Source organism: Littorina saxatilis, linkage group LG1, assembly GCF_037325665.1.
Source record: "Littorina saxatilis isolate snail1 linkage group LG1, US_GU_Lsax_2.0, whole genome shotgun sequence".
Lineage (NCBI taxonomy): Eukaryota > Metazoa > Mollusca > Gastropoda > Littorinimorpha > Littorinidae > Littorina > Littorina saxatilis.
Window position 1 is genome coordinate 12,515,839 of NC_090245.1, and position 18,200 is coordinate 12,534,038.

At 42.2% G+C, this 18,200-nt stretch overlaps 1 protein-coding gene across 1 annotated transcript in view; it reads left to right on the plus strand.

The window, feature by feature from the left end:
• The first annotated feature begins 378 nt into the window (after positions 1 to 378).
• The window catches only part of LOC138962184 (myosin heavy chain, clone 203-like), a 94,295-nt gene continuing 76,473 nt past the window's right edge, over positions 379 to 18,200 (plus strand). Inside the window, exon 1 of the mRNA XM_070333917.1 lies at positions 379 to 1,837. Within this exon, the coding sequence (XP_070190018.1) occupies positions 1,512 to 1,837 (326 nt within the window). The 5' untranslated portion in view covers positions 379 to 1,511. The remainder of the gene's footprint in view (positions 1,838 to 18,200) is intronic.

Genomic DNA, 18,200 nt, shown 5'->3' on the forward strand with positions numbered 1-18,200 from the left:
CTCCCCCCCCCCCTCCCCCACCTCCACTCCCCTCTTATTTCTTTCCTACCTTCCTTCGACGTTTTTTAGTTTCTTGTTTCCAACCTCCCTTCCTTCCCTTTACCTGCTACATTTTGAACCCACGAAGTATTCAGTGAGTACAGTATAATTATCAGAACACTACTTCTTATCTGTTTCTCGTTTACCATGCTTAGTTCACCATTTTTCTTTAGGAAGAATGCGGTACGCAAAGTTACCCCCGCCTCTATCGAATCGGGTCAACTTTTACTATACTAAACATTTTCACAATTCAGCCGTAGACACCATTGAGAGTGACAAATGGGGGAGCAACGGGACCTATAGTATGTAAGACTGGGTCCCGCGGGGACATATCTCTGGCACTGGCCCTGGCCCAGAAGCATTAGCTTGTTGCCGTGCTGAGAGGCCTGTTTGGAATGCATTGGATTTGCCCTGGATTTGTGAGCTTGCGATGAACTTTATGATGATGAACTGCGTCCTGTGTTTGTGAGCTTGCTTTGAACGTTGTGATGATGAACTGCGTCCCGAGGAGTGTGTTTGTAAGCTAGGTTTGAACGCTGTGGTGATTAACTTTTTCATGAGGAGTGGATTTAACGCTCTGGCGGAAGAAATTCGCCCTGAAGAATGAATTCATCGTTTGTGAGCTTGGTATGAACGCTGCGTTGATGACCTAGTGCTGTGTCGTGATGAGTGAATTTGCTTGAAAATAAAAGACAGTGAAGTGTAGTTACCAAGAGGTTAGGCAAAACGTGTCCATAATTGGCCGCTGTAGCCACTGAGGACCTTACATCTGAATGTCATCATCATCAGTAGCAGATTTTAGACCAAATACGGAGGAAAGAGAGCATACCCGCCAAAAGAAATCATTCTGTGTGTACCCACTAAGCATACAATAAAGGTGTATGGTATTGTGCCATTCTTTGCAATTAGAGAGATTAGGTAAGCCGTGGATTGAGACGACTAGTACATGAAGCTTCGCCTAGACTGGTGTGACCACCAAAAAAACCTCCATACAAACAAAAAACAAAAAATATATTTATGACTAGTTCTAGACTATAGTCGAAAAGAAGACAAGGATATGCCGTTGTCAAAGACGAAGAATACTGGTTGGCATCTTGTCTCAGATCGTTTTCTGCTGATAAAAAATGAACCGTCGGTGAGATAGAGAGTAGAACTTGTACACAGATCGGATTCGACCATCAAGTACACCATTTTGAACAAAAAGTTAAGTGTACGGAGAAGTAGAAAAAAAGCGAATGTAGGTTTCCCTTGGTGAGGCTTTGCGTGATACACAAGTGGATACGAAGTAAGAAATACCGAGTGGAATTGAACATTTTGGTTCTACTTGGAGTTGAGGGGACCAACCCATTTAGGGCCCCGGCTGGATAAAGTGGGTGGTTCTGGTTGACAAGAACGAGCAGCTTGAGGAAGACAATTGTATTTTCCCAGGGAGAGACTTTAGCCTGTGACACCACCCAACTTCACTGGTCACCATGTCAGCAGAGTGTCACGGCAACCATGGCAAAAACGGCCACCCGAAAAGCGACCACGATGGTAAAACAGACCAAAGCCAAACGAATGATCACGCGAAAAGCGAAAATGGGAAAAGGGACCAAGGGATGAACGACCATGGTAAAAACGAACATGAACCCACGGATTGTCCAGATCATGGAAAAGGCAGCCAGGCTAAAATTGATCACAGTCTCAAAGTGGATGATGTGAAGAATGATCATGGTAAAAACGACCATGTGAAGTACAACACGGAACAACGGCGAGGATCGTACAAATCGTACGGATATGTTCAATCCAGCTTTGCCAGGTTGGTGTCAGCTGTACGCCTGCATGGCCACTGAATGGTCTTGTCGTGTTTGTTTTGTCATATGTGTTTGTTTGTTTGTTTTTATTGTTGTTGTTGGTTTGTTTGTTTGACTGTTTCTTGCCTCTTTGTTCCTCAGTTTGTCCTTTTGTCTTAAATTCGTTTGGTTAAAAAATATCGTATTCAGTAGATATAGTAAAGTTCATTTTGCTTATCTTTTTCCCCCATTTGTGTGGGGTTTTGTGTGTGTGTGTGTGTGTGTGTGTGTGTGTGTGTGTGTGTGTGTGTGTGTGTGTGTGTGTGTGTGTGTGTGTGTGTTGGTTTTCTTGTTGATGGAGGGTGGGGGACGGGGGTCGTTTTCTTTTCTTGCATCTTGAATTCTCTACTTCATACAAACGTGATCTTTTTTGCTATTTTTGTTCCGTCCAAGTCTGGTCTTCATTAGGCAAAATTCATATTTAGCTGCCAGTTCCTAGCGACCCATGTTTGATTGAGATGTCAACGTTTCATTGTGTGTTATGATAGTACCCGCTATTACGAGCTAGTCGTGTGACAGAGAGTTTTCTTGCACACGAGACTGTAGATGTTTCACGACGGCTTTTTAGCTAGTCGTGTGACAGAGAGTTTTCTTGCACACGAGACTGTAGATGTTTCACGACGGCTTTAGCCGGAGTGAAACAGCAGCAGTCGAGTGTGCAAGAAAAGTCTCTGTCACACGACTAGCTCGTAATGGCGATTATGTCTCACAGCTTCAACAGAGGAGAGAACAAACACGTTTTGCGTACTCACGCTTGATAAACCTAAACACAGGAGCAGCCATTGTGGAGAGATCTACTTTTTGACGAAAGTGACCGAACAACTATAAATGACGTCTCGGAATATGTGAATGACGTCACAGTCATCGTCACAGTCTGTATCTTTTGAAGCATCGCAATCTTCATGACGTCTTTCTGTGTCTGCATCCGCGAAATGTTTGTTCTTTCCGGGATCTTTGTCATCTATGTTCACAACTCTGTCCTTATAGTGTCAGACTAACAGGCCTCCTGAGCGAGCCACTTTCCAAGGGCAGCTAAATTCGCGTATGGAAACAGTACTGTCGTCTGGGATGCCGTTTTCAGTATTCTGAGCGTTGAAGAATTTGTAAAGAGAAGAAACGATAACAGCAGGAGAAATAAAAGTCGTGTGTGCATTTTGGGGTTTTTGGGGGGACGATTTCGAGTTTGAATCCGTTCTTGCACATGCTCCAAAGCGCGTAACATACAATCTTGCACACGTTTGCTTTAGTAGTGGCAAAGAAGAAAAGCGTGTGACATTGCTGTATATTACTTTAATGATTTTTACATTTTGAACTGAAAGTGCTTGGTGCTGCGAGAAAAAAAGGCATATGTCTTCTTAGCTTCATTTGCAGGAGAGAAAAAAGACACAACTAATAAGTGACCTGTAAGTCTATTCTGCATGACCTAGTCCATTCTGCATGATATGCACTGAATTGGTTATGTAAGTTGGTTTGTTCACGGACGGGCGCAGTGGCTTGGTGGTAAGACGTCGGCCTCCTAATCGGGAGGTCGTGAGTTCGAATCCCGGTCGCTGCCGCCTGGTGGGTTAAGAGTGGAGATTTTTCCGATCTCCCAGGTCAACTTATGTACAGACCTGCTAGTGACTTAACCCCCTTCGTGTGTACACGCAAGCACAAGACCAAGTGCGCACGGAAAAGATCCTGTAATCCATGTCAGAGTTCGGTGGGTTATAGAAACACGAAAATACCCAGCATGCCTCCCCCGAAATCGGCGTATACTGCCTGCATGGCGGGGTAAAAACGGTCATACACGTAAAAATCCACTCGTGCTAAAACATGAGTGAACGTGGGAGTTTCAGCCCATGAACGAAGAAGAAGAAGAAGAAGGTTTGTTCACGCTCCCAACTCTTTGCAGCATTGTCTGCTAAGTGTGTATAAAAGACGCCTAATTCTACGAAGTCTGTTTCGGATTGCTCCAAACTCTTGTCATGTTTCAACGTTTAAACAGACACGCTGCTCCACTGTGGTGTGTGTCAAGATCACAAGTATATGGCTATTGCATAGACCTTGTTCACTTGAATACACTTGTAGCCATTCTACTGCGAGGAAGTGTCAGTTATGCATTTGTTTGCCGATGATTTATTGGTACGGGGCATTTCACTGCCTTGTGTGCCACTTTTGAAGGCTGAGCAATTGCTTGAAGCATTGGGTGTTATATATCGTTGGTGAATACATGCGTTTCAACAACTAGCAGCATGACTAATGGAATGGGGTCAATGCCAAGCCTAGGTGTACAATATTGACTGCTGGTCTGATTGAAGCATACTTGCTGCACAAACGGCTATACAGAAAGCTTTGACACTCGAAGATACTCACATACTGTCTGTCTGTCTGTCTGTCTGTCTGTCTGTCTGTCTCTCTCTCTCTCTCTCTCTCTGGACTTTTCCCTGTCCAATTTTCGTTTATATTGCTTATGCCACAACCCTCGTAAAATAAAATTTGATTTGATTTGATTTGATTTGATCTCTCTCTCTCTCTCTCTCTCTCTCTCTCTCTCTCTCTCTCTCTCTCTCTCTCTCTCTCTCTCTCTCTCTCTCTCTCTCTCTCTCAATATTTCCCGCCTAAGTGACCTAGTCTCAGTCTTTGTCTTTGTGTGTGTTTCTGTCTGTCTCTCCGTCTGTTGTATGTCGGTCCGGCATGCCTGGTAGAAGTTGTGTGTGTGTATGATACATCCTTAATTGATTGCATCTTTGAGTTCGAACACGCACACACGCACGCACTAACGTAAGCACGCGCAAACACACACACACACACACGCACAAGCCACACGCGCGCGTGCACGCACGCACGCACGCACGCACACACACACTCACACACAAACACACACACACACAGCTCATGCAGATAACCCCAACCCAAACTTTACCCTTCACACTTTTCGACCTGCGGCAGTCAAGAATTCTCTCCCTTGGACCGTGTTCTGGTAAAGTGGGTTTTCACACTGGCACTGAATTGGTTTACTTAGCGCCCATTTTACGATCCGGTTTCTAATCAAATGCTATTCAAGTGACAACACACAAATAAAAACAAGAAAATTGGTTGATTAAAATCAACATGGCCGAAGCAATGTTTTCATAAAAGAAGCGGTATTGTACGGGCACATGTTGAATTTGGGTTACATGTGTTGCAGAGTATTTGAAAATCCGTAGGCATAAAAACATGCAAAGAAGAGTGATAGGTCCCTGTTGTGAATATAGTCAAGTGGATAAATTGATTACTTATGTTTCACACTAGTTTTGCTGTTACAGCAGTCCCTCTCCAGGGGCGGATCAGTTCATTTTATGGGGGGGGTTTCCAAAAGTATATTGTGAAGATATGGGTGTGAAGGCGCGAAGCGCCGAGCCGACGGCGCAAAGCGCCTAGCTTGCTAGGGGGGTCCGGGGGCATGCCCCCCCGGAAAATTTTGTAAAAAAGGATGCAAAATGGTGCAATCTGGTGCATTTTGAGGATGATCATTACCAGTTTCAGGCAGCAGATTTTGTCACTGATTAATACCCCAAAAAAACACCATTTAAAAAAAAAAATTTTGGCTGGGGGGGGGTTTCCGGAAACCCCTGAAACCCCCCCCTCGTCCGCCCCTGCTCTCAGGAAACAAAGAGTATATGGCCTGGGGCGATTGTAGCTTCCCTTCTTCGTGTCCGATAGACAAGGACAATAAATAGTAGAGCATAGTGCAATTTCATGTTGGCATCTTCTCCACTGAAAGCTATAACCCAAAGACTAAAGACCAAAGTGCTTACCCCACTTCTGAACCGAATCACCCCCCTCCTGCTGGGTACACGTGCACTCAAGTTAACCTCTGCTTTGACCTGTGTGCCAGGAGTCGGATGAGAGAGAGAGAGAGAGAGCGAGAGAGAGAGAGACACACACACACACATAGACAGAGACCGACATAGAAAGACAGAAGCGGAGAGACTCAGAGGGAGACACAGACAAAGACATACATACAGAGAGAGAGAGAGAGAGAAAAACAAGTCGCGTAAGGCGAAATTACAATATTTAGTCAAGCTGTCGAACTAACAGAATGAAACTGAACTCACTGCAGTTTTACAGCAAGAGCGTATACTCGTAGCATCGTCAGTCCACCGCTCGATGCAATGGCAGTGAAATTGACAAGAAGAGCGGGGTAGTAGTTGCGCTGAGAAGGATAGCACGCTTTTCTTTATCTCTATTCTTTTTAACTTTCTGAGCGTTGTTTTAATCCAAACATATCACATCTATATGTTTTTGGAATCAGGAACCCACAAGAAATAAGATGAAATTGTTTTTAAATCGATTTCGGAAATTTTATTTTAATCATAATTTTTATATTTTTAATTTTCAGAGCTTGTTTTTAATCCGAATATACCATATTTATATGTTTTTGGAATCAGAAAATGATGAAGACTAAGATGAACGTAAATTTGGATCGTTTTAAATTTCTTTTTTTTTTTTTTACAATTTTCAGATTTTTAATGACCAAAGTCATTAATTAATTTTTAAGCCACCAAGCTGAAATGCAATACCTAAGTCCGGCCTTTGTCGAAAATTACTGGGCCAAAATTTCAATCAATTTGATTAAAAAATGAGGGTTTGACAGTGCCGCCTCAACTTTTACAAAAAGCCGGATATGACGTCATCCAAAGTATTTATCGAAAAAAAGAAAAAAAACGTCCGGGGATATCATACCCAGGAACTCTCATGGCAAATTTCATAAAGATCGGTCCAGTAGTTTAGTCTGAATCGCTCTACACACACACACAGACAGACAGACACACAGACAGACAGACACACACACACACACACACATACACCACAACCCTCGTCTCGATTCCCCCCTCTACGTTAAAACATTTAGTCAAAACTTGACTAAATGTAAAAAAAGCTGTAACTGATCTCGTGAAAACGGTAACAAACGAGACATGTCACCTCTCCGAATGCATTCCAATAGATGATCGCTCCTGCGGCCATCAAAAATGGACACAAACGCACGGACGCACGCACACATGCGCACGCACTTACACAATCACAGATACCCGCGCTGACGCACGCGGACGCCCTCCGACATACAATCATCTGTCAGACGAAAAAAACCACTTAATAGATTATAACACTAGACCTCACGTCTGTAGAGAAGATAGAAATACGGAACGAGTTGTTTTGGTGAGAGGGATTTTAGTCGATTGGTGCAAAGTGGTGATCGATTGATCGGTTTGTTCAGGTTTCGGGTATCGATCGTGACGAAGTATACACTGTACAGGTAGGTTCGTGTTTCAGATTTAAACACCTCTGCCTACGACCCATAATACCTATATTGACTGACTTTGACTCCTCCCCCCCCCCCTCGCCACCCGACCTCTCCCCCACCCCCACCCCCCCCCCCCCAACCGGCACCATTCATCCCCTAGCTCAGTGTTTTTCTAATCAAGAAGCCAAAAAAGTAACTATGTGGATGTTAAGACGGTCACATCTTCCTTTCGCTGTGTGTGTGTGTGTGTGTGTGTGTGTGTGTGTATGTGTATGTGTGTGTATGTGTGTGTGTGTGTGTCTGCGTGCGTGTGTGAATAGAATAGAATAGAATAGAATAGAATAGAATTTATTGTCATCAACCCTTAAGGATATTGACACAAGTTGTACAATAACTGAATGGATAAATAATGTACAAATTATTTCATTCAATATTGAAACAATTAAAAACAAAGGCTCCAAGCAATTTTTGAATTTTTTCGTCTTTTTTAAATAACAGATCGCTTGGTTTCCTTAAGTCACAGTTTGATACTTCTTCTTCTACTAACTTTTTTCTGATATTGTTAAATTTCTTGCAATTGTCTAGAAAATGTAGCTCATCTTCAATTACTTTACATGTATTACAGAGGCGATTCTCTCGCAATATTCCTCTATGACGCCCAGTCTCAATTTTTAAAGAATGTGTGCTTGTTCTTAATTTTGCTAGAGCTTTTCTATGATTTATATTTGAAATATAAATTAAATAGGCTTGTATTGTGTATCGTTCTGTAATTAGTGAATAAAACTCAAGTCTTGAACATTTTTCAGATTTTTTGTTTTTCCAAAATAAAACGTATTCATTCATAATTTTTTGTTGTATAGCAAATTGTAATTTATTAGCATTAAATGTAAATTGGTTTTTCCAAACATGTGTGTATGTATGTATGTATGTGTGTGTGTGTTTGTGTGTGTGTGTGTGTGTGTGTGTGTGTGTGTGTGTGTGTGTGTGTGTGTGTGTGTGTGTGTGTGTGTGTGTGTGTGTGTTCGTGCGTACATGTGTGTGTGTGAGTGTGTGCTAGTTCCTGCGCGCCTGTCTGTCTATTTGTCCGGGTAGACAATTATTTTTAAATTTTATTTGGAGTCTTGCTTTTTTACAAAGCAAAAATCATATCAGGGAAAGACCAAAATTCAACGAAACAGGAGTATCCGGTTAACGCACTGTAAGTGAACACGTCAGAGATTAGCGACAGTCCCCTGGCTTCTGTCCGTAACCGGGTAGCGGGAGGGGTTTGACTGAGGTGTTGATCAATAGCAACACGGGTAGCGTACCCCAGTAAACATGGGTAGGGACTGATCAGTCGATCGGTTCCAGGACTGAGCTACATGCCAGCGAAACCTGAGACGGTGAAAGCGGCCACAAATATTATCACGCAGCGCTCTCTCTCTCTGTCTCTCTGTCTGTTTGTGTGTGTGTGTGTCTCTCTCTCTCTCTCTCTCTCTCTCTCTCTCTCTCTCTCTCTCTCTCTCTCTCTCTCTCTCTCGCTCTCTTATGTTTATCTTTTGTAAATGTTTTACGTGTGTATATATGTATATATAAGATTAGAGTAGTCCCTCTCTGGGCTAGGGCTAGTTGAAAAGAAGCTCGTTTATATTGCTTCATGTAACCCTAGGGGTTTTTGAAATAAATATTGACTTGACTTGACTTGCTTATGCCACAACCCTCGAAAAATAAAATTTGATTTGATTTGATTTGATTTGATTTGATTTGATCTCTCTATCTCTCTTTTTTCGTACTGATACGTGAGACACAATCGAGGTTGAGTCCCACAGTGTATGACAGTCATGTATTTGATCGCGGCCAGACCATGCATCTGATTTTAAAAACATGAAATGTTCCATAAAATCTGAACCGTGGCTGTTGAAGTCAGGCCTAATTTATGTAATGTTTGTCTTCAAAGTTATTGAAACTAAATGCCGCGTAGACATGCAAGCAGCAACGAATATGTGTATTTACTCTGCACACAAACTTCTGCTGGAAAAGTCGGAAACGAATGCCGGCATAAGGCACACAAACGAACATTCACGTTTCCTTATTCCTTCTTTTCTTTGCTTATTCGCAACTATTTTTCCTCCCTTTTCAATGTAAAGGGTTCCTTCACAATTTCCATGTATTCCTCAATTACCAAAAGTTCTTTCTTTTGTTATGTAGATAGTATCATGTGTTTTATGCTAATGCGTGTTTTATTTCGCTGTCGTGCCGTGGGCAAGTCAAATGTCTTGGGGAAGTATTGTGTTAACAGTCTTCTTTCCCTAGGTGCTTCTCGTTCCATCGAAGGCAATATGTGATGTCGCCTACTGTAAACATCACAATAAAAATAAAAACCCTACCGAAATAGTACCCGTTGATGGGACACACAAAAAAGAAGTCTGATCTCCTTTTTTTCTTCTTTTTTTTTTTTAAAGCGATATGTGTGCCCGGAATCGAAATAACTTTGAACCAAACGACCTTGTGCGCCCCCCCTACGATTCACCCCCACCCCCCCACCCCCCTTACCCTCCATCACCCTACCCTCGAAACCATCTAACACACACACACTCCTTTCCAAATGAAATAACACCGGTTACTGTGAAATTAATTACAATTGTTTGGGAATTCTTTTCAATTCCATTCACACACACACACACACACACACACACACGCACACACACACACACACACACACACACACACACTCACACACACACACACACATACACGCACATACACGCACGCACGCACGCACGCACGCAGATACACACCACACACACACACACACACACACACACACACACACACACTTTCTTTCTCCTTCCAATCGCACCCGTTTTGACAATGGTATAGCTATTCGTTAAGGTGTCTGGACACTTTCCAGATCATTAACTTTTCTCTTTATCACGAACATTTCCACGCTTGAGTTCAGCCCCTGAAAATACTATCTCATGTCGCCAAGAAGGCACTTAACATGCATACAAAGAACAACCGATTACCAAACAATATGAGCATGTACATATATACATTCGAATTCAAGAGCTACCAGTTCATACCACGCTGTTAAGGGTGATATGAACAGGCTGAGAGAGAGAGAGAGACAGAGAGAGAGAGAGAGAGAGAGAGAGAGAGAGACAGAGAGAGAGACAGAGACAGAGAGAGACAGAGAGAGAGGGAAAGAGAGACAGAGACAGAGAGAGAGAGACAGAACGAACGAACGAACGAACGAACGAACGAACGAACGAACGAACACACTTTATTTTGCAAGGATATAGGTTTAAGGCACATTGCCTTGTCTAAAAACCTGTCCTTAAACAAATACTAAACATATAATATGAGAGAGATAGAGTTAGACAGACAGAGACAGAGAGACACACAGAGAGACATAGACAGGGTTAGACAGACAGAGACAGAGAGACACAGAGATAGAGTTAGACAGACAGAGACAGAGAGACACACAGAGAGACATAGACAGGGTCAGACAGACAGAGACAGAACGAACGAACGAACGAACGAACGAACGAACGAACTTTATTCAGCAAGGATAAAGGTTTAAGGCACATTGCCTTGTCTAACAACCTGTCCTTAAACAAATACTAAACATATATTGTGTGAGAGAGAGAGAGAGAGAGAGAGAGAGAGAGAGAGAGAGAGAGAGAGAGAATGACAATGACAATGACAAATTCTTTATTTACGAGGGTAGTTGCATAAGCAAAAGAGAGAGAGAGAGAGAGAGAGAGAGAGAGAGAGAGAGAGAGAGAGAGAGAGAGAGAGAGAGAGAGAGAGAGAGAGAGAGAGAGAGAGAGAGAGAGAGAGAGAGAGAGAGAGAGAGAGAGAGAGAGAGGATTTTCCAGACGGGTTCTCAAAAGCTATCGATCTTTGTGTTTCAGAATTATTTTTCACAAACTTGGATTTGAGACGTTGAGTGGATCCAGATGTTCTCTTATGATATTATTCCCGCATGATATTGTTTGACCAAACATCGAAAATGAGCTAATATGTCTTAGATAATCAGTTACATCGGTTTGCGTCGCGAACTGGCAACAGCTCAGCATAGCTTTCATTGTTTAAGTTTACTTGTATGGCGCGTTTGTCATTGTCATTTAACTGTTTTCGTGAACTTCCGCTTTGTAATATTTTTTTCTTTCTTTCTTTCCATCTTTCTTTCTTTGTGTATCTATCTAATTCGTATTTTGTCACTCTATAAAGTGTTTGCTACTGATTCGCATTGCGTGTGAAGAATTAGATCTACATGTCTGCATTAATGTTTGAAATGACACATACGTACCTAATAATTATACTATAAACAAAAAAAATCTTTGACGGGGAGAAGCTCCAAGCAAGCTGGCAGCATTTACTTAGTTTTTACTTGAGTTGAAAGTATGGTTTCTATTTATCGAAAGTTATCACGTATTGTATTGTGAACACACTGGGAGTGGCCGAGTGGTAACGCACTTGCGCTCGGAAGCGAGAGGTTGCGAGTTCGACTTCGACCCTAGGTCAGGGCGTTAGCAATTTTCTCCCCCCTTTCCTAACCTAGGTGGTGGGTTCAAGTGCTAGTCTTTCGGATGAGACGATAAACCGAGGTCTCTTCGTGTACACTACATTGGGGGTATGCACGTTAAAGATCCCACGATTGACAAAAGGGTCTTTCCTTGCAAAATTGTATAGGCGTAGATAAAAATGTCCACCAAAATACCCGTGTGACCTGGAATAATAGGCCGTGAAAGGTGGATGCAGCGCCTATAGGCTGTTGATCTACTGGCCGATGTGAATGCGTGATATATTGTGTAAAACATTCCATCTCACAAGGCATCAATAGGTAATATGCGCCTTGAGTCGCCTTGTGTGGTGAGATACGTGCGCGATATAAATCCTCGTAATTAAATAAATAAAATGAAAGTTTATGCTCTGCGGAATACCACGACATCCGAACCACCAACAAATGACCCTGGAATAATGTATAAGTGAATGCAACGACACAAAATCAAACAAGCTGTCTATCGCTACCACGTGCTATAACCCTTAACTCGGAGCTCTAGGCACAATGAGCTCTTTTCTCTCCGCTCCTACCCCTCAATTTTAAAAACAAGAACAAACTTTCCGGGGTGACTCCTTTGGAAGCGTTTACTTAGATATCACACTACCGAGCGCTACCAGTTTCCGAGAGTTGTGCGAGGGCATAGCAGTATAGGTAAGCAGGCGACTACTGTACAGTACAGTCTTTTGACAGTCTGTTCAAAGCTAAGAGTGGTGTTGTTTGAACACATTAGCCAACCTTTCGCCTGGAGAATGGCTGGGGTGCACGGCCTAGTCTTCAACCTCGGTCTAATTGAACTTGCTCTCTCTCTGTAACGAAGGTGGAAAATCAGGCTTACAAACGAATGAACAAGCTGGCAAAAAAGTTTTGCCGATGTGGTCAGTAAAAGTTTAAAATGAACTGATTTCCTTTGTGCTATGTTGTGGAAATGGGCTGATTTTCTTTCGCGTTTCATTGTCATAAGAGAGAGGATTTTGCGAACAAACTGGCGAAATTTTGTTTTACCGATGTGGTCAGTAAAAGTTCAAAATGGACTGATTTTCTTTCGCTTTTCGTTGTCATAAGACAAAAGATTTTGTGATTGTGGAAATGAATTGACTTTCTTTCGCTTTTTGTTGTCATAAGAGAGAGGATTTTGCGAACAAACTGGCGAAAAACTGTTACCGATGTGGTCAGTAAAAGTTTAAAATGGACTGATTTTCTTTCGCTTTTTGTTGTCAAAAGAGAGAGGATTTTGCGAACAAACTGGCGAAGAAGTGTTACGGATGTGGTCAGTGAAAGTTTTAAATGGACTGATTTTCTTTCGCTTTTCGTTGTCATAAGACAAAGGATTTTGTGATTGAGCAAATGGACTGATTTTCTTTCGCTTTTCGTTGTCATAAGACAGAGGATTTTGTGGCTTGCTCGCAGTGTTATTTGTGTGTGTGAAGGATTGTGAAGTGTCATTTGATAGTGTTCTTCCGGAGTAGTGTGCGTCATAGGTGTTATCAACAAAACACAAGTCAGTTAACTTAAGTGATTAAGTTCGAGTTCATGATAGAAGGATCGTACTCACTGAAGAATACGAGTCGGATTTTGTCGACTGATGTTTTGTTCAGAGCTACAAAATGAAAAGTTGGTGTTTCTTTCTGTGAGTTGACACTGCAGACCAAATGACCGTTGTGTTATTGAATATTTGTGCGTGCGCGTATATGTGTGCGTGTGCATGTGCGTGTGCGTAAGAGCAAAATATAGACATTCTTAAATGAAGTAATAAATAAATGAAGTAATAAAACAAAGAAATCAATCAATCAATAAATAAATAGACAATTAAATCAATAGATAATCAAACCAATAGATAACTAAATCAATAGATAAATGAATAGATAAATGAATAAATTAAAAAATAAATAAATAAATGAATACTCTTTCGAAGTTTGATTATCGAGAATCAAATGGGACCATGCAGATATTAAAACAATCTGAAGTGATAGACTAAATTCTACAATTACGATTTAAATTCAAAACAGTTTTAAATCCTCTGAGTAACCTAAGCGATTAACCTTATCAGTGTTATCCCGGCATTTTACCGGTTTTATTTAAATAAAAACTTCTTGGAAAGACTGAAATCATCACCCGTACTGGTTTCCGTACAGTTTTCTGTATACAAAAATAAAGCTATTTTTATGTTAGTTTGACTGGTAAACGTAACCGGGTGGCGTAATATTTTTATAGAGCTAGTCTTCTCACTGTTTTAGATATACCGTTTCAGAAATCGTTTAGCGCGCGATCATTGTCTTTGCCATTTGCTGTGATGTCCAATTTGTCAGGCAGCTAACCGTCAAAAACGTCTTTAGTTTACCATGAGCAGACAGTGTCCATTTGATTTTCCAATAACTGGAGCTCTCGCATAAAGTGGAGAATTGTATTTTCTGTTTAGATTCCGCTCATTTACTTTAACAGTTTAGATGCAGATTGTATATTTTTTAAATCACAAAAACTGCTTAGCAAAACCAAAATAGGAAAGCCTATTTTATATTCAACGAAAGAAAGAAAATCTTAATCAGTGTCAGAGTTTGCTTTTTAAGTATCAAAACCCAGCGTATTGAAAAACACACTGTTCTTATGATCAACAGCTATACATACAATCTCAGCGTAAGATCTGAATACAAATTGTTAATAGTTATTGTATTACGAGTGTTTGGCATTTTACAGTAGCCTACACTCTATCCGCAAAAACCTTTCAATTCTATACGCCTGATTAGCTTCGGCAACGGTGGCGTTCGGTGGTAGCGAAAGTAGTGTCCAAACACATAGACCTATAAATATAAAAATTATGATCAAATTTAAATTTTCGAAATCAATTTAAAAACACTTTCATCTTATTCCTTGTCGGTTCCTGATTCCAAAAACATATAGTTATGATATGTTTGGATTAAAAACACGCTCAGAAAGTTAAAACGAAGAGAGGTACAGTAAAGCGTGCTATGAAGCACAGCGCAACCGCTACCGCGCCAAACAGGCTCGTCACTTTCCCTGCCTTTAGCACTAGCGGCGGACTACGTTCAGTTTCATTCTGTGAGTTCCACAGCTTGACTGAATGTAGTAATTTCGCCTTACGCGTCTTGTTGTTTCTACTTTTAATCGTTTATACTTCGTTACCCGAGGTACGCTGATAAAATAGCAAATCCGCATGACATGTTCATGGGTTCTTGAGACTATTATTGTCCTCTTTTAATAGCGCGGTGGGAATTCTGTCATATCTAGAACAATCGTGCACTTGGTGAAGAGTTTTTGAAATTTGGCATGGAGTTAGGTATGGTCATAAGGTTTTCAAAAACCATCGCAAACAAATTCAACCTTACGTTTTGTTGCCTGTTTGCGCAAAATTCAATATGGCCGCCGACGGAAGCAGTAAATGTCATATAGCAGCTCCCATTATTATTAGAACCTTGTCAAATGTCTGCTATCCCATGTTTTCTAGTGCAAGGAATCCAAATATGAGATCTCTTGTGTTTCACCGCTATTTTCAGGGTCAAAGGTAATTTTTCAAGGTCATTTCAGTTAACGAAGACGATAACTTTGGAATTTATTAACTTCAAAAGATGAAATTGGGTTGTACACCCATGCGTGAGCCCTGTGAGCTCACGGTTCAAGTTCTTGAACTCACGACTAACTATTTAGTTAAACACGAATTATGGTGCTCAGAATTGTCGATGTTATAGATATGGTCGACTGGTCGTAAGTTCTGGACTGAGTCACTGGCACTGTTTGCGCAGCCTCCTTCACACTTGCACAGTGGACCACAGCGAAGACCAGCGTGATGACACTTGCAGTTTCCTTTGCAAGCAACCAAGCAGCCACAGTGGAGCAACAGTGAGCACCCTGTGCTGGCGTCAGGCAGACTTGTCCAGTATGGCACCCATGCCTTGGTTCTCTCGTTCCATTCCCATTCCCATTCACTTGAGTTTGGGATGTTGGAGGTTTTGGACAGAGACTGTTTCCAGATGAAAGCTGCGATGAGAAATGCTCGCTTTGTGTGCTGGAACAACGCATGCTGGGTTGGTGGGTTGGATTCCAGAGGTTTGAGACCAACAGTAAACATCAGTTTTCTTGCTTCCTTGACAGACATTGATCTACAGTTTTTGCTGTACATCAGCACAGTGAAACGCTCCAGACGCTGCATGTGCAGTGAGTCGAGTGTGAGGCTGGTTGGGTCCTGGGTGATGGCGATGAAGGTGTCAGTGACCTCAGGAAAAGTGGCCCATGCATTCCATGCTGTCTTTTTGCCAATTCAGAGCATGGCCGATGTTACATCACATCCTGTGTAAGAATGAAAGAAGGGAAGTGCCTGGCAGCGTGGAGGTCCCAGCTGTTGAGCAATATTGTAATGTACTGGAATGTCTCTGAATGTCTTTCCTGACCCAAATCCAATCCACAGCTCTGACAGTTCCAGCTGATCAAAGTGATGGATGGCAAGAACCACCACATCTGTGTCCACTGTCCTGAAGTAGGCCTTAGTGTGTCCCTGCTCAGCAGCATGGCAGAGGTGAAGCATCATCCGTGTGTCAGCTTCTTCTTGGTGGCAAAGAGATAAGGCTGATATATCTGTTGGTCTGTTAGTGAGCACAAGGTCAACCTTCGTAGTCAGGAGATGATATCTTGCATCAGTGGTATGTCGCACTAGTTGCTCACTGAGGAACTGGAACAGCTCATCCTTGTTGCCAGACTCCTTGAGGAACTTCTGCCAGTCAGCTCCCTTTGGAATAGGTATCTTTGCTGAGACTCTAGTTCGCCTTCCTTCACTTTCACCCCGCTTGGCACGAGTCTGTGATTTGAGACTTGCATCCTGATATGTGTCCCAAACAGCATCCACTCTTGTGGTGTTGTTGGTCATCTGGCTCTCTAAGAAGGGTAGCAAATGCATAAGGGTGTATTCTTCAAACACAGTGGCACGCTGGGGCTTGACAATATGGATGATGGCTGGCATATCCAGTACGATCACAGAGGCTTCTTTTGCTGCAGGAGAGCGTCCAGGATCAGGCATTCCAGGCAGGCAGCCAAGAAGAGCAGACTTTGTACCTGACATCAGTTTTCCACGATCACACAAGGAAGGAGGCTCACGCTGAATCTCATGTCTGAAAAAGTCGTCCATATCACCATCAGGTCGTCCTAGCAAGGACAGAAACAACTTGGTGATGAGCGCCGCATTTGCCCTTGCTGATCCCAACTTGTTAGCACCCTTCTTCAGGTCCACAGGTGGCCGGTTGCTGAAAGTGTACAAATTGGCCCTTGGGATAACATCAGACAATGGTTTGAAGCAAGTTTCAAGTCTGTCTCTCACAAACTCTGTAAACATGGCCTTGCCGATGTTTGGAGCTTCCCTCAAGCAGTTGACAATTACTGGGTCCTTGACTTCACCGGTGTCCAGTGTGACGAGCTGGGAGCCTGTCTCCTTGAATGGGTTGACCACTGTTTCCTCTTTCACAAGATAGAGCAGTGCTTTGAGATGTTTCGGGAACTTGTTTTGTTCAGCAACAGAAGACTCTGGGTGCTCTAAATTGACTTCTCTGTTTGAAGCTGAAAGACTTTCATTTTCAAATTCGGACCTCTGGTTTTGAGAGTTCAATAACCTCTTTTTTCTCTGGCTGACCATAGAGTCCTTTTGCTCCACTGTCCTCCTTCAGGAATTTGATGCTGTGCTCCTGGCTCTGGTCAAGCGCCATGAGGGAGAACTTCTTGTCACTGCGCTGCACAACGAACTTCCCTTCCTCAAAGGCTTCATGGAAACTTGGATGGTTCTCTGGCAGACAAGCCATGTCCTTCGGGAAGACAGGCATCCAGCGGGCATAGTTTGTGTGCCCAAAAGTAAAAAAAACATGGGCTATGAAGGGGGGCATTTTGAATAGCATATATATACCTTTTCAGCTTAACTGGTGAGACTGAGATATTCAAGGAGTTCAGAAATAGACTCCCAGTGGTCGAAAACATGGGTATAGAGACTGTTTCTTTTTAAATTGAGTAGGTTCAGAGCTATTACACTCTGAAATGAAATGACCTTGAAAATGACATATGAATGACCTTTGACGTTAAAATGACCTCCAAACGTCAAATCAATCTTGGATATGGGTTGCTTGCACTAAAACACATGTGAAAAGTTGTATTTCTCAATGCTGTAGTGGTAACAATGGGTGTAATTTAGCAGTCCTTTTTCCGGGTGGCGGCCATATTGGATTTTGCGCAAACAGACCAATCGAGGTCGAGCTCAATTTGTTTGCGATGGTTTTTGAAAACCTTGTGTCCATACCTACCACCATGCCAAATTTCAAAGACTCTTCACAAAGTGCACGATCATTCTGAATTCCTTCTCAGCTATAACAGAGAGTTCAGGAGATTTGTAAGTGCAAAACCAACAAAAAAAGTTATGTTGTGTTGTGCTCGCAGGTCCTATCTGTAGAGAAATAAACGGAAGAGTGTTGATTTACGAAGGAGATAAAATGAAGGGGTCTCTTCACTCTTGAAAACACGGATATGGTTG